Source organism: Enhydra lutris, unplaced genomic scaffold (assembly GCF_002288905.1).
Source record: "Enhydra lutris kenyoni isolate GAN:26980312 unplaced genomic scaffold, ASM228890v2 scaffoldscaffold88, whole genome shotgun sequence".
NCBI lineage: Eukaryota > Metazoa > Chordata > Mammalia > Carnivora > Mustelidae > Enhydra > Enhydra lutris.
In genome coordinates this window covers 1,679,152-1,692,015 of record NW_019154172.1, presented here as the reverse complement: position 1 = coordinate 1,692,015, position 12,864 = coordinate 1,679,152, and the positions used below count along the sequence as shown (strand labels likewise).

Here is a 12,864-nt window from a genome sequence, read left to right as displayed (position 1 = left end):
GAGAGCAATGGGAGGTGAGCAGCCAGGAGAGATGCCCCTGCACTAGCTGGAGGAAGTAGAGCCCCCCCACACCCCGACTCAGTGGGCCCACACTGGAGCCCACGCAGAGAAAGGGTTCTGCAGAAGGCTTCAGGACAGGATGAGGCTGGTGCAGGTCTTGGATGCCGCTTCTCTCCCGCACAGCCTCAGTCCAGAGTTTGATTAGCTGGGCCTGGCTCTCCTGGTTACCCAACAGGCTGGCTGGCCAGGGGCCAAGACGCAGTGGGGCGGCTCCCTGGCCCCGGCTCCTGCTCTCGCTCCCAGCTGGTAAACAGCAGAGCAGGAGCCAGCCACACCACAGCACGTGGCACCTGGCATGGAGAGGGCAGGCGGCTGTCCCTTCCCTCTCCTGCCCTCCCGTCTTGTCATCCTACCCTCTTGCCCCACCCTGGAGCTTCGCACTCTGCTGCCATCAGCACCTCCATTCCTGGGTAACTCCTGGTATCTCCCAGTGGCTGCAGCTTGAAGGACAAAGGTTAGAAGTGAAGAAGGACTTCCCAACTCCTAGGATGGTGGGCAAGGGGATAGGGAGTGAGGAAGAGTGGAGCAGCCACTTTGGGGGACCTTCTTATGCCAAGATTCTGACGGTGTGTCCCCCACACCGTTTTCGTAAATGGAGGGCCCTCACATCTAAGTGGCCCACACTTCTTTGGACCACACTTCTCCACACAGAACAGGATGCAGACGTGTTTTGGTACTCTCCCCCTCGGGCAGGCTTGGATTAAGAGGCAAGGCTCTCCAAAGTACCACCCCACCTGGTGCCCTCTGGCAGACAAGTAGAGCCAGCCCAGAGGCAGAGGGACAGGGGTACAGGGGAAGGCTGGGATCCCGCTGTACTGCTCTCCCTTTCCCAGCCCAGTGATTGGCTTTGCTCCACTTAGGATCCTTTCTGTCTCTCTCTGTCCGCCCCTTCCTGTCTATGGTTCTGTTTTCCGTGCCTCTCCGTCTTGTCTCCTCTTCCAGCCTCTCTACTTCTGTGATTCTGGGTCTCCCAGGGCCCTTTCTGACCTCCTGGTTGGGGGCACCATGCCAGGCTATCGGGCTTACCCCCCCAAACCACAGGTATGACTGCCTCTCCCAGCCACGCCACTGGTGCCACTATGTAGGGCGGGGAGGAAGTGACTGGTGCTTTGGAAGACAGGGTCCTGGCATCTTGGCCTAAGCAAGTCATGTGCTTTCTGGACATTCCAGGATCTCTACCCCTTTCCTTTCCCAAGCATGGATTCCTGGGATTCTTGTCCCTAGGACAAGAAGTTACTGTGATCATCCTTTTGGGAAGTCCCCCCTCATGCCTAATCTTCCCTCCTGCTCCAATCACAGCCCCTTTTCTGGAGGAATTGGTCCTTTCAAAGCGGGGCAGTGTTTGGGTTTTTTTTTTTCCCCTCCTTAAATTTATTCTTACAATTCTTATGCAAGGAAGAGGCTGATAGGGATCAGAGAATCATTTCACCCCCACGTGCCCAAGTTCCCTTATCAGACTGGGGAATCTCAAAGCAGGGGGCAAGCAGCCTGGAGGAGGTAGAGGGTGGTGGTGGTGGCTTGGAACTGGGGGAGCAGTCACCGACTTGTTTTCCCTTCCTCCCCACCCTCTAAACCACAGAAACCACTTAAAGCTCAGTGCAAGCCTGCCTTTCCAGGGAGGGCCTGGGGGTGTGAAGATGGAAAGAATGTGGGGTCTGGGCAGCCTGCAGGCCCCATACTGCCCCAGCGCCATCCTTCCAGGGCCACCCCCTCTGGGAAACCTGAGTCAATGATGAGGACAACTTTTCTTGGGTCCTTTCTAGGAGGTCCAGGCCTGGGGAGACCTCAACCCATGGGAGTGATCCAGGCAGGGGGCTGTACCTCCCTCCTCCTCAACCATTAAAAAAAGCATAACAGAGGCTCTAGAAACATCTGTAGAGCTCAAGGTCTCCACCCCTCCCCCTTCCTGTCACAAAGGCCACTGTGGGTGGATGAAACAGTAGGAGTTTGACCCCAGCTACTGGCCCTGAACTTTCTATGGTGACCTGCCTGTACCACTCATCTGTCAATTAACATCTGTGATCACTTAGGCTTGGGCACAGCAGCGAGTGCTGAAAGATGGAGGCTGAGACTTTGGGAGCTGAAAGACTTGGATAAGAACATGGCCTGCTATTTATGAGTCTTCAATGACCGCAACGTGTAAAAGGGGATGATAGTAACTCCTGGGAACGGGCTTTGAGGCCCCAGCAGTGTGCACACAGGAGGGATTCTTGGCACCGTATTTGTCCGGGGACACGTTTCTGTGACTTCAGCCACAGAAACAGAACACAGAAGTTCCTCTGGGGACCCTGGCCTCCAGCACAGGGGAACAGCTCATAGCTGTGACTTGAGTGAGTCGCTCTTTGAATCTCCACCTCACAGCCTCCTCTGAGCAGCACGGTGGGGTGGGAGATCTGGGGGAGCCAGGGTCCTAAACCTTCCAGGCAACCAGGCCGTTCCCAGGCCAGTTTACTTAGCCTCTCTGATCTACCTCTCAGTAAGACTGGAATGACAGTACTTTCCTTACCGAACAGTTGTGATGATTACTGGGAAAACACAGGTAAGCTACAGGACCTGGTCCAAAGAACTGTGGCTAAAAAACGATGTTTTGGCCCATCCATTCCTATGGTCTTCCCTTCCCTTTATCTGACTCCCCTTTCCTAGGCCCCCTCCTGCTTTCTTTTTCTCCAAAACATTTACCAAGTAACTTAACTTCTCTTTTCTTTTCTTTCTTTCTTTCTTTTCTTTTCTTTTTTTTTTTTTAACATTTTACTTATTCATTTTGTAACTTGTCTGATCCCAATGTCTGTTTTGATCATTGGCACCTCAGTGGGGCCTCCCTACCTTGTGTTGCAGGAATGCATGAATGAAAGTGAAATGACCTCTGTGTTTCTCTCCAGGGACTTTCAAATGGGCATCAAATCCAGTTGCTCATCAAAGGTTGTGATGGGGGGATTTGGGACTGACGGAGAAGGACAGTATTAAGGACAGAGCTAGACCGATGGGTGATTTCACAGAAAAAAAATGGGAACACTGTCCTTCTAGGGAAGGAGGAGACACCTTTCAGAGTGACCAGGGTGGGAGGTGGCAGCGGGCACTTAGAGATATAGTGGGGTATTAAGAGCCCAGAGTCTGGAGCCAGACCCTCTGAGTTTGAATCCTAACTGTACTCTTCACTATAGGAATAAAGCCCAAGGTCACATTGGCTAACAAAAGTACTTAAACCTCCAGGGAGTTGCTGGGAAGAATAAAGGAGTTGACAAGTTGTTGAACAGTTCCTTGCTGGGTGATAATCCTTGTAGCGGTTAGCCCTTCTTATTGTTTGGTCAATGCTACCCCCTGGTGGACGGCTGGAGCAAGGGTTCCCTGGCCTTGGGCTGGGGCGGCTGGTGGGGGTACCTAATCAGGGGAGGGAGAAGGCATCCCGGCGATCTGAGCGAAGTACGTTTGTGTTTTGTTAGCACCACTCATGCTGAGCTTTATCAGGATCCAGCAGGCTCGTCTCTGGTTCAAGGCACCATGGAAACTGAGAAAGGGCCCAAAGGGGAGGGGGAAAGAAGCTAGGTTGGCCCATTGCTTTCCTCCTCCTCTCCCTCCTTACCCCCATCCCTCTTTCTTTCCTCTAAGTCGGGCATGAGCCAAGAGGAACCAACTCCAGGGAGGGTGGAGAGACAGACAGAGAGAGAAGAAGGTCACTGCTGACGTCAGGGACATTCAGGTAGGAGGTAAACACAATGTGACCTACATTTTCTCCTTCCCCACCCTCCCCCTACTCACGGGGGTAGCCTTTCAGAGCATCTTTGAGAAGAGCTCTCACACTCAGGTAAGACGCCCTTCCCATCTCAATCCCTGGGACAGTTTTTCTCCACCATTCAGTCCTCAAGGGCTGCTTGGACTCTTGGCTGCAGCTTTGCCCGCTAGGGTGGCACAGGCAAGAGAGAAAACACCTAACTCAGCACTGTGTGCTGACATCTCCTGACTCACTCTCAAGACACAGAAATTTCTTTTCTCCTCAGGACACATGTGGGTACAAGTGGGGAGGCAGAGGGGTGGGGGACTGCTGATTTCCCCTATGCAGCCCCAAGGAACCCCCTTGGGGGAAAGGTGGCTGATGTTGGTTTCAGTCACAAAGCTTTTTCTGGAGTGACTCAGTGATTAGAGGACCCCCTGAAGGGGTGGAGGCCTTTTTGGACAGGGCCTTAGGACCTACACCGCCCAGACCTATTAATCTAGCTTCAGCATCTCTTGGGGATGGAGCCCAAGACTGCGGATGTCCGATTATTCGAATGCTCACTCAAGTTTGAGAACCACCACCTGAGGTCGGCTCTAACTCGGTGTAAGTGAGTTTCTTCCATCCCTGGTGTAGCCAAGGTGGAGGGAAAAGAGTAGGCTGCAGATCGGAGCATAGGATGCCAACAAGGGGCGAGATCCTGCTAAAAACAGACATTTTATTAGCAAAAATAAATACAAGCTGGGCAGACGAAAAGAAAGAATACGCAGACCTAGAGGAGATCTCTTTGAGGAAGTGACATTCTCTCAGTCTACAGGCTGAGATGGGCAGGCGCCAGGGAGGTCCCCAGACCCAGCCCCCCGCCCAAGGGGGGCAGCAGGGCAATGAGGGGCGTCTCACACTCCCCCAGCAGCAGGTCTCTGCGGAAGCCTGCGCCCCTGTCCAGCACCTTGGCCCTCAGACTGCGGGCGGCCAGGTCTGGCGGGCCCAGCCCGTCGAAGAAGAAGTCCTCGTTGAAGATGGGGTTGGCGCTGCATTTGACCACGCGGCTCCGTTGGCCCCGCGGACGGACGCGCGGCCGCAGCCTCAACACCACGCAGCAGCCTCCACCGCCGCTCCCGGGGCTGGGCCGCGACCGCGGCAGGCCCTCGGCGCTCACCAGGCGCAGGCGCAGCCGCCGGGGCCCGGCCTGGTATTCGGCCGAGAGCCGCAGCTGGCCGCCGCGGGGCCCGAGGCGCAGCACGCTCTCCTTGGTCGGCCGCAGCTGGCAGCACAGGAAGTCCAGGTGGAAGAGCGGCGGCCCCGTGCGGCGCGGCGCGTGCAGGCTGGTGTCGGCCGAGCTCGCTTCCTCCGGGGACAGTGAGTGCGGCCGGGGCCTGCCGGGGCGTGACCGCGGTGAGCCGAAGGGCGACGACTCGGGCGACGAGGCCGTGTCGCTGTCGGGGGCCCGGCAGAGGCGCAGGTCCGGGGCGGAGACGTGCCGCCAGCCGTGCGCTGGGGAAAGCCCCCCGGCGGCGGCGGCGGCGGCGGCGGCGGCGGCGGCGGCGGCGGCGGGCGGCGGCAGCGGGTGGAACAGGGACTCGCGCCGGCGCGTGTGCGGGCTCTCGGGCAGGAAGGCCCAGCCTTCCCGGCCTGCCAGGTGGGGCAGCGAACAGGCCGCGGGGAGGCTGCGCCCGGCCAGGGGCTCGGGGCCCCCAGCGTCCGGGAGCCGCGGCGGGATGCAGAACTGCGGGATGCGATCGGGAGTGAGGACGTTGGGACAGGCGCGCGCGGGCGGGCCCGGGGCTCGGCGCTTGGGGAGCAGGCTGGAGGGCGCCCATCGGGGCCTGGACTCCAGGGGCCCCAGCCTGTAGCCGGCTTTCTCCAAAAGCCACATGCAGTGGGGGTGGGGGTGGGGAAAGTCCGAATTTAGCGTTCCCGGCGGAGGCCTGCGGAGGACAGAAGAGGTCCCGAAGTGGGTGATACGACCAACATACACCGGTTGGTCCGCCACGGCGCACTTTCCCCCCGCGCACGGGCCCCTATCCGAGCAGGAAAAACAAGGGGAGGGCGGGTGAAGCCTGGGGGCCTGAGGAGAAACGGAGGGCATCAGGGCATCGGAAAGTCACATTTGCAGATGCACGCCTTAGGCGCCCGAGATCTCAGACTCCGCCATTAGTGCTAAAGATGCTCAGTGAGAAAGCCCAACACACCCACTGAAACTCTAGGCTACTATTAGGAGAATGGACGAACACGCTCAAACTACCGAAAGGTCCATAGTCACAAACACGGACACAGATCCCGAACCCTGCTGGGACATCCTGTTCCCCGGAAGAGACACAGAGGCCGTTGGCAAGCTCATCCCCTTCTCCCTCGCCCATCCCGAACTCAGACTCTCCTCCTAGGTCTTGTCTGGCTCCCCTCCCAGAGGAAGGAGGAAGCTAGCTCCGGCTACCTTCCTGGCAGCCAGGAGCGCGCCTCTTCAACCTGAGCCATCCTTTGGTCCTGGCCCCACCTGCCTCCTCTTGCTCCTCCCTCTCCTTTCTGAGTGGCTCCACGCCGGAGCTGACTCGAGGCACACCTGGCTGCTGCCCTGCGAGCCCCCAGGGCAGGTCCAAGGAGACGCACCTCTGGGGGTGAGGGGGGGGGGTCACAGAATACCCTCCTCCCCAAGCCCTTGTTGTCCTGCTGCAGCCTCCCAGCCCCAGGGCATCCTGAGTCTGCAAGGCGGGCTGTTGGGCCGCCACTCCCACTACACTCCTTCTCTCCCTAGGAAACCACTGAGCACAAAGGCGGTATTGATTCTCTGCCACCCCCAGAGTCCGTTCCCGGAGGCTTCGCCGCTGGTCCCTCACCACACACCCACGCCCCACCCGCGGGACCGTGACATCCTGACCGTCTGACCATCTGCCTGGGAGCCCGAGCCCACAGCTGGCTCCGTCAGACGCCCGGAGGGCAGGCCTCACCCGTGGGCTGCCGCTGGTTCCTGGCTTCTGGCTGGCAGGAGTTCAGAGCCCAGAGGGGAGCAGCTTCCTCTCCAGCTTGCTCCCCCAGCCCAGGACTTCTGGGAGGAGCTGGCAGGGGCCTCTGTTGCCTACGCACGACCTCTTTTCCTGGATAAACAGAGCTCTGTCTCCACGGTCATCAGCCCGGCCTTCTTAACTCCTTCCTCCAGGTTCCTAGCAGCAAGCCAGTCCTGGGCCCTGCCCCTCTCTGCAGGGAAGAAGAAGGAGGTCATCAGTGGGCAGTGGCCTCCATTCCCTCTGTGCTGCCCGGGCCCTACCCTCGGCTTGCTAGGTGAAACCCATGGTCATGGTCACACGCACTGCATATTCTGCAAAGCCCTCTTTGATGGAGTCCCCCCACATTGTTCTGTTCTGGACCCATCACATTAACTCTCAGTCAGAGGGACTTGCAGTGTGACTAGTTCTCTGAACTATACTGGCTCAAGGAAAAGTTACCAGGATTCAGATTTCTGGACATAGAGACACTGAAGACAGAGCTGGTTCTATCAATGGGTCAAGCGCCAGCTGGCCTGTGCTCCTTGTCTTTCGCAGAAGGCTGTTAAACTGGAAACACGGAGGGTGCCTCTCCTGCCGTCCCCTCCCCTGCAGGCAGATCCCACAAAGCACAGGCCACCACTAGCAAGATGAGACCCTCAAGTGCACCCACCATCCCTCACTCTCTCAAAGGCTTCAGGCTCATTCCCTCCTTAGGATTTTTGCATAGGTTGTTCCCTCTCCTGGGACAACTGCCCCCTTTCATCCTTCAGATCTGGAGGCCCTCACTGACAGCCTCCCATCTAAATTAGGGGCTTCTGTTTGTATACTTTCACAGCACCCCATATTTTGGGGTCATTGGTCATTGGTCACAGGTTTTTTTTTTCCCCTCTGTGATTTTTGTATGTGATTATTTAACATCTTATTAGACTGTGAGCATCATGAAGGCAGCACTTAGGATAAGGCAGGTGCTCAATCAGGATTTGTTGAATGAATTAATGACATTAAGCAGAATTATATCTGAATCAATTTATTCATCCATTCACTGTGCTAGGTGCTGGGGATACATAGAATGGGGGCAGGCTAAAGGAAGAGACAGTTAATAAACTTGCAAACAACAACAAGATGCAGGAAACAAGATGGTTATTTTGACATCTGATACCTGAGAGTTTTAAAAGAGCATATGTTTCTTTTGTGGAGATCCCTGGTGACCTCAAACCCTCTAGTCCCATGGCTCCTGACTCAGCGAGGCCCTGGTGTCCTTTCTGGGGAGGGTGGTCTGTGCGGAGTGTGACAGCCAAGAACTCCAGGCTTTGGCATTGGTCAGACATTTTTGGCTTCTATAATAAGAGGTCCAGAGGTAGGGTAGAATTCAGGGAAGTTTGATTCTGTGGCTTCATTCATTCAGTTACAGACCACCTATATGTGCCAAGCACTGTGCTGGACTGGAGGATATAGCAGTGAGAGAACAGATGTATCTCCTAGCCAGCTGAAGTTGATACTTTATTTATTTATTTTTAAAGATTTTATTTATTTATTTGACAGATGGAAATCACAAGCAGGCAGAGAGGCAGGCAGAGAGAGGAAGGGAAGCAGGCTCCCTGCTGAACAGAGAGCCTGATGCGGGCCTCGATCCTAGGACCCTGGGATCATGACCTGAGCCAAAGGCAGAGGCTTTAACCCACTGAGCCACCCAGGCACCCTGAAGTTGATACTTTAGCAGAGGAAGAAAAGATGATAAAACAATTAAAAAAAAAAAAAAAAAAAAAAGTATAGTTTATGAGAAGTGTTGGGAAGAAAATAAAGGATCATAGAGGAGCGCTCAGTTTTAAATGGGGTGGTCAGGGATGGCCACCTTGAGAAGGGAACACTTGAGAAGTAACAACATGGAGAGAAAAAGGGTTTCTGAAGGAAAAGCATTCTAGGCAGAAGGAATCATCAATGAGAGGCTCTCAGGCAGAAGCATGCCTGGAGTGTTCAAGGAGGCAAAGGGGTCCGCAGAGCTGGAACAAAATGAGTGAGGGGGAGGTAGAGTCAGAGGGTTAACAGAGCCAGATGTTGTTGGGACCCGTAGCTGCTGTGACAATTTTAGCTTTTATTTGAGCTGAGGAGTAATATGACTTGCCATGTATTAAAAGGGTTGCCTGGGCGCCTGGGTGGCTCAGTGGGTTAAGCCGCTGCCTTCGGCTCAGGTCATGATCCCAGGTCCTGGGTTCAAGCCCCACATCGGGCTTTCTGTTGAGCAGGGAGCCTGCTTCCTCCTCTCTCTCTGCCTGCCTCTCTGCCTACTTGTGATTTCTCTCTGTCAAATAAATAAATAAAATAAAAAAATAAAAAAATAAAAGGGTTGCCTGGTGACTATGTTGAGAACAAAATGAAGGGGATACGGGCATAATTAGAGAAACCAGATAGGACACTAATGAATTAATCTTTGCATAAGATGATTGGGGCATAGATCAGGGTTGTAGTAGTTTCTAGATCTGTTCTGAAGATCAAGTCAATAAATGGATCCATCCCCATCTAAAGAGAAAGAACGATCCAAGGTTTTTGGGCCGAGCAACTGGAAGAATGGAGAATGGGCTGAGAAGAGGAAAGATTAGGAGCTCAGTGTTATCTCTATATAGTCTGAAATGCCTGCCGACATCTAAATAGAGACATTGAATAAGCAGATGCATATACGAACCTGGAGCTCAGGGGAAAGGTCCAGACTGGAAATATAAGCATGGGCACCAAGAGAAATGAAGATAGAATTTAAAGTCAAGAGACCTGATGAAGTATAGGTAGAAAAGAGGAAGGACCCCGGGCTCAAGGCTCAAGACTGAGCCCTGGGCATGCCAACATTTTTTTTTTTAAAGGATTTTATTTATTTACGAGAGCGAGAGAGAGAGAGAGAGAGAGGTTGAGAGAACGAATGGGAGGAGGGGCAGAGGGAGAAGCAGACTCCCCGCTGAGCAAGGAACCTGATGTGAGACTCCATCCCAGGACCCTGGGATCACGACCTGAGCAAAGGCAGATGCTTAAGCGACTGAACCACCCAGGCCCTGGGCATGCTGACACTTAGAGGGGAGAGGAACCAGCTGTGTCAGATGCTGTGGCAAGATCCAGTAAGATGAAGACTGAGAACTGATCATTGGATTTAGCAATGCAAAGTCACGAGTATGCTAGCAGCAGTTTCAGTGCAGTGGTGGAAGCAGTAGGATGCAGAGTTGGATGTAGGATGCAGAAATATTAGGGAAAAGAGAGACCAAAACCAAAACCAAAACAAAACAAAAAAAAAACCAGACCAAAACCCCAACAAACCTCTCTTGAAGAATTTGCTGAAAGAGCAGGGAGAAGTGGGGTAGTGGTCCGGGTAGGAAGTGGAATCAAGAGAAAAAAATTTTTTTATATTTATTCATTTGTGAGAGAGAGAGAGAGAGAGTAAGCATAACAGGAGGAGGATCAGAGGGAAACTGAGAAGCAGACACCCCGCTGAGCAGGGACCCTGATGTGGGGCTCCATCCCAGGATGTTAGGATCATGACCTGAGCCAAAGGCAGACGCTTGACTGACTGAGCCACCCACGCGCCCCAAGAGAGAAATTTTTAAATCACAGAAATAATGGTATGTTTGTATGGTGATGAGAAAGATTCCATAGAAAGGAGGAAATTGGTAATGCAGAAGAGACAAACGAGAATTAATGCAGCGATATTCCTGAGTAGACACAAAGAAATAGGTTTTGGGCATGGGAAATCAATTTGGGGGTTGTCCTTTGCCTGCTATGCAGACAGTTCACCCAGTTACTGAAGAGAAAGTAGAATAACTAAGTAGAGATAGAAGGTGAAGGAGTGGGTGGTGGGAGCTTCTTCTCTCTGAATGCTCCTAATTGCTCATGAAGCAGGATGCAAGGTTACCAGCTGAGAGTGATGATGGCTGGAGGAGGAGGTGACTCTAGGGTTTGGGTAGGTACCAGGAAAGGAACAATCACCCAGGAGGACAGGGTAGTGAAAGCTCTAGGGAAATGCAAGCTGGCAGCTGGGCAGTACTGCAGGCTTGCCTGGAGGATAGCAGCCGTAACTTTATGCTGCAACCAAACAGCATGGTTGTGAGACTTTTCTCTAGCTGTATTCAGTTGTACAAATGCAGGGAGAAAATGGGCAGAGATTTGGTTCAGGGTTGTGCTCAGTCATTGATAGTTCACTTTCTGGCTCCCTCTCTCCTTCCATTTCCTTCTCTTGGTGGATAAAATCAAGGGCACATACAAGCACACCCACTGTCTGGGTCGCACAGCAGTGGGACTGAGAACGGAGTATAGATAGATAATTCACAGCCTGGTTGCCTCAGTCAGGGTCAGGTGAGGTGAGGAAAACAGCACCTGTTGGGCAGTTCAACAGAGGGAGTTTAACACGGGGAACTTGTTACGAAGGTATTGAAAGAGCTAAAAAGGCAGATAGGTTGGTGAGGACAGTCTAGCAGAATCTGGGACCTTGGAGACATAGCCTTTCAAAGCAGAGAAGGGGAGAACTCTCTTAACTTCTTGCTACTTCCTGCCTTCCAACCAGTCACCAGAGCCTCTCAAAGACCTCTCAAAGTTGACAACGGGACACCTGGGTGGCTCAGTTGGTTGAGCGTCTGCCTTTGGTTCAGGTTATGACCTCAGGGTCCTGGGATCGAGTCCCACATCCAGCTCCCTGCTCAGCGGGGAGCCTGCTTCTCCCTCTGTCTGCTGCTCCCCCTGCTTGTGTTCGCGGGCGTTCTCTCTGACAAATAAATAAATAAAATCTTAAAAAAAAAAAAAAAAAGACGAGTGACAGTGGAGCCTGGTTTCCCAGGTTGTGGGCACTGGCTTTGCCCAGTCCAAGGCAGAGGAGGGGAGGAGGAGGGATCTGAGAGCCATCAAGCAAATGACTGGCGCACAGAGGAACCACAGGTCAACTTAACAAGAACAAGATGTCAGACCTGGAAGGAACTTAGGTGTCACCTCACCTGTCCTTCCATTTTTATAGAACAAGGAACAGAGCTAGAATGCCATGATGTGCCAAATAGTAGCAGAGTCGAGGCTAGAAGCTAGATCTTCTATGTTAAAGAGCATTTTTTTTTCTTGAACCCTAGAGGTCTTTGGATTGGAGCAGAATTGCTTCCTTCAATGAGGCCCAGAGTGCTGCCTCCTCGCCTCCACCAGCACTATCACTGCCACTCCTGGAGAACATCACATGTGACCCAGGGCCTTGATCGCCTTATTCCTGCTGGTGCCATTGTAGAGGGACCCCTGGAAGACTGGGCATTACAGAAGTTATCTGGGTTCAAGCCTGATGAAGAGGCAGGCAGGACTTTCTCCCAAGTAGGCAGGCAAGCACTATAAGACTCCCTGGGCTTTTGGGCCTTGCTAAGCTCTCCGCCCCATGGCCTTGAGTAGTGGCCTCAGCATGATTTGCTACAATGTTCACTGTGGGCACTGGCAGGTGATGGAGTTGATGATATGCTGTGTCTTACAGCTCTGGCTCCTTACCTAAGACCTTTGATGAATGACTTAGCTCTGCAGTTCCAGGAAGGCCTTAGGAGCCCTTTTTTTAAGAGCTGGTATGAGCTAGTATCTCCTGCCTTCTTGAACTGGTTGCTCTTACAATTGCATTATCTACTCTTCGGTTCTCTTGGCACTGGACTCAGGCACCTGGAGAAAACATATCCTCTGGTTTTGTTTTTTTGTTTTTTAAAAAATTGATTGATTGATTGATTGATTGATTTGACAAAGAAAGAGAGAGAGAGAGCACAAGCAGGGAGAGCAGGAGAGGGAGAAGCAGGGTCCCTGCTGAGCAGGGAGCCCAAGGAGCCCAAGGAAGGTCTCTGTTCTGGGAGTCTGGTGTGATGACCTGAGCCAGAGGCAGATGATTAGCTGACTGAGCCACCCAGGCAGCCCTATCCTCTGGTTTAAGCAGTATAAGCTGCCTCATTTGCCAGGATGGCCAGTGGATTCCATTCCATCTACCTTTAGAGTAGTTGCATTTCCGATGACTTTTTTTTAAGTGTGGAGGCAGCAACTCCCCTTTCCTACCTAGAAAGCTGTGATACTTGACCTCCTGGAAAGGAGAGGGACTTCTCAAAGCCCTAGAGCCTAGAGAAGTGTGCCTGCAGCCGATAA

The 12,864-nt window shown here is 53.3% G+C and overlaps 1 protein-coding gene and 1 long non-coding RNA gene across 2 annotated transcripts in view; one reads left to right on the top strand and one right to left on the bottom strand.

Annotated features, from left to right (window-relative positions):
- Positions 1-8,238, top strand: part of LOC111161967 — a 45,532-nt gene extending 37,294 nt beyond the window's left edge. Inside the window, exons 2-3 of the long non-coding RNA XR_002641551.1 lie at positions 3,667-3,757; positions 6,522-8,238. This is a non-coding gene — a long non-coding RNA (uncharacterized LOC111161967). The remainder of the gene's footprint in view (positions 1-3,666; positions 3,758-6,521) is intronic.
- LOC111161965 (C2 calcium dependent domain containing 4D) lies at positions 3,748-5,645 on the bottom strand. Its single transcript, XM_022526066.1, has one exon. It carries the CDS (start codon positions 5,643-5,645, stop codon positions 4,581-4,583), a length of 1,065 nt encoding a protein of 354 aa, XP_022381774.1. The 3' UTR covers positions 3,748-4,580.
- Positions 8,239-12,864: the final 4,626 nt, after the last annotated feature.